This window comes from Sciurus vulgaris, assembly GCF_902686455.1.
Source record: "Sciurus vulgaris genome assembly, chromosome: 18".
Lineage (NCBI taxonomy): Eukaryota > Metazoa > Chordata > Mammalia > Rodentia > Sciuridae > Sciurus > Sciurus vulgaris.
Window position 1 is genome coordinate 24928924 of NC_136479.1, and position 3513 is coordinate 24932436.

At 60.2% G+C, this 3513-nt stretch overlaps 1 protein-coding gene across 1 annotated transcript; it reads left to right on the forward strand.

The window, feature by feature from the left end:
• Positions 1 to 1154: 1154 nt before the first annotated feature.
• Positions 1155 to 2427, forward strand: LOC306649506 (forkhead box protein L3-like; the record flags this gene model as incomplete). Its single annotated transcript, XM_079120523.1, has 3 exons — positions 1155 to 1299; positions 1651 to 1819; positions 2026 to 2427. Exons 1-3 carry the CDS (start codon positions 1193 to 1195, stop codon positions 2425 to 2427), a joined length of 678 nt encoding a protein of 225 aa, XP_078976649.1. The 5' UTR covers positions 1155 to 1192.
• Positions 2428 to 3513: the final 1086 nt, after the last annotated feature.

The following is a 3513-nucleotide window of genomic DNA, read 5'->3' on the forward strand; positions in this document are numbered from 1 at the left end:
CCAATATTTAAATTTTGATATCTAATGGAGAGGAAAATACCGTTAGTTGTTGAATGTGACTCAGGACTGAGCAGGGGCCAGACAGCTGCTTGCCCGAAGCAGGACAACCACATGTCCACCCCTATGGCTAGGGAACCTCGTGCACTCAGGCTTCTATAGGCAGCACCTCCAGCTGCCAGCCCAGGTGGCAGAGGCACAGTTGCTCCTGGAGTGGCTGGCTGGCAGGAGCATGGGTGTTTTAGAACTCCAGGTGCCGTTCTGAAGGAGGCTCACGGACATGGTTCTCAGCCGGACCTCTGAAGACTATTGGGAAGCATGCCCCTAAGAAGACCCCTAATGTCCTACTTTGCTTCCTCCCAGGTTTCTATCTTCTGCAAAAACCTATGTGCTGTAGAACCACAGCTTTGGAGCTAGAAGCACCAGCCTAAGGGAGACTGTGAATCAAAGACTCACCTCCCCAGACGGGGACCCCTTTGCCCAAGTAAGGAGGGCCCCTGGAGGGGGCCACTTCTGGGCAAGGATGAACAGTAGCACAAGGGCACTCTGCTCTGGAGGAGACAATGGACCCTTTGTCTCCAGCCATGCTCCCCCTGATGCAGTGACCAAGCCAAGATTCTCAATGAGCCCCACAGATCATCCCTGGACCCCACTATGGGCAACCAAGGTGGCATCTGCCCTGCTTTCTGTGGTCATGCCCTGACTGTGGGCTCTGCTGAGAACCGGGGTCACTCAACAACCTTCAAGACTCAGGGAGCACCCACTGTGCAAACAACCCAGCAGCTCCCAGAAGCAACATGGCCTGAGAGCAGCCAACTCCAGCTCCAGGGCACTGTCCTGGTTGACCTTCCGGACCGTGCTGGTTGGGGAGTGGAGGCGGGTGGGCGCCCAACGCATCGGACCACCCAACACGCCCTCTTTCCCCCTCCTCTCTCAGCGGGTCAGAGGGTCGCTGAGACAGCCCCGCTCTGCTTCCCGCTCCGCCGGTGGCTGGGGCCCCCCGCACCGGGATTGGACGCCAGAGAACCGGGTGGGGCGTGCGGGGGTCCCCAGAAGCCCAGGCTCCCAGTCGCTTCCGTGCAGACGTTGCTGGCCCGCACCCGGCCCGGGAGGACCCTGTGCAGAGCTGGGGGCCGGTGGGCGGCGCGGAGGAGGCGGCAGCCGCGGCGGCGGCCCCGGAGCTCGGAGCGCCAGGATGTTTGACAGCTCGCAGTACCCCTACAACTGCTTCAACTACGACGCCGACGACTACCCTGCCGGCAGCTCAGACGAGGAAAAGCGGCTTACGCGGCCCGCGTACAGGTGCCTGCGGGGGCCGGTGGCGGGACTCTGGGGACAGCCAGAACCTGTCCGGGATGGAGGGAGAGAGGGACTTTCTTCCTCGGGGCGGGCTCTGGGAGAGGACGCATCCGAGGGCACTTTGGGGGGTGAGAGTCACCTTGGATCTCCCAGCGGGAAGACCCCGAGTGCATGAGAAGTCCCAGGGTCTGGGTGGAAGCCAGAGCTGTGAGCACCGGGTCGCCAGCCAGGACAGAGGTTCCCTCTCCCCCTCCAACACCGCGCTGGCTGCCTGGGGAGCGGATCGGTCGGCCTCACCCGCCCAGCGGGAAGGCTGCCCGGCTCCCCGCGCCCTGCCTGACGCCCCATCCGCAGCTACATCGCACTGATCGCCATGGCCATCCAGCAGAGCCCCGCGGGCAGGGTGACACTGTCGGGCATCTATGACTTCATCATGCGCAAGTTCCCCTACTACCGCGCCAACCAACGTGCCTGGCAGAACTCCATCCGCCACAACCTGTCGCTCAACAGCTGCTTCGTCAAGGTGAGCCCCACCCCATCCCTGTCGGGAACGACCCTCGAGTGCCCCCTGAGTATCCCGCATTGGCGACACCCAGGCCAGTCCCTGGTGACTAGGGATTTGGGAAGCTCTCAGAGGTAGGGCGCCCCCGTCTGTGGGCCCGCAAGGCTACCCCAAAGGACCGGCGCGCCTTGCAAGACGTGGAGCGCACTGACCCTGGCTCTGCGCAGGTGCCGAGGACCGAGGGCCATGAGAAGGGCAAGGGCAACTACTGGACGTTTGCAGGCGGTTGCGAGTCACTGCTGGACCTCTTTGAGAATGGGAACTTCCGCCGGCGGCGCCGTAGACGCGGCCCCAAGCACGAGAGCCCTAGGGCACTGCGCACTGGAGCCAATGAAGGGTCCCTGGGTCACCCCGAGTCAGCGGCGCGCGAGTCGCCGACCCCAGACGGAGCGTCTGCCCTGGGTCATGAGGCCCCAACCCCCGCTGGGCCTGCAGCCCTGGGAAAGGAGGGCCACAGAGACAAGTTCAGCATCGACTACATCCTCTCCTCCCCAGACCCCTTTCCAGGGCTCCGGGCTCCCTGTCTCCTGCAGGAGAGCAACTTCCTGTGTCTGCCCTCAGCCCCTTGACCTTGGATGCCATCAGAGGATGGCTGTCAACCCCATGAGGCATTGTCATCGAGAACAAGTGGATATTAATGATTCTATGAGATGTGCACATGATCCTGGGGCGGTGGGGCAGGGGTTCACTGAGCAGGAGTACCACATGGGCCTTGGGAGGAGGTTCTCCCCTCACCAACCCTGCTTTGTTCTGCAGGGGTCCTACAGGTCTGTCTTCTGCTGTCTAAGTGCCCATGTCCACCTATATAGGATAGTCACTTCCTCTGCCTCTCAGCCACTGAGACCCCTGAGCCCACAGAACTTGCTAGCTAGGAACCACCCAGCCCAGGATGGTAGGGGGCTTAGGAACAATGACAACTAATGCATGACTCCCAAGCCCTGAGCTGGCTGCAAGGGTCTCTGAGCTAACAGTCATGTGACCCTGTGAAGGAGCATCATTGTCCATTCACAGACAAGAGCCCAGCATGCTGGGGACCACCATCCCACAGTCGTCCTACTGCAGAACTGTGTCTGTGACCAAGTGTGACCCCAGTGTCGAGGCCCCGACATGACAAAGTAACTGGGGATTGTTCTTTTCTCCCAGGTCCTATTTGCACAGGTCATCACAGTGTCGCTCAGCCCAAATCTGCTGGCATGGGTCCTCTGGCAGCAGGGGTCACTCTGGCTCACCCTACACCTCTGGTCTTAGTTGTAACCAGAATGGCATTGAGGCTGGCCATGGTAGTTAGCCATCTACTTGCTCTTATGTGGCAATTGGGGATTTCTTTGCTTAATAAGATAAAGGGTAGCAGTTGTGGAAACCTGACAGAGAGGTGAACCAGTGGTTAAAACTGAGCAAAACCCCCAGAGAGCACAGTCTTGAGTTGTGCCCACCATGCCCAACCTCAAATGGGGAGGCCACAGCCTGAGTTTATGGCCTCTGCTCAGAGCTGCTGGCCAAGCCTGGGCAGCCAGCCCCCAACCTCTCTGACCACCTTTCTGGCCAGATCTCGACCCAACTGCCTGACCACATGGGAGCATGTTCCTCTGGGGCTCCTGGAAATTACGAAAATTAAAGCAAGCAAGTTATTTTCTCCAAAAACATTCTCCCCACCG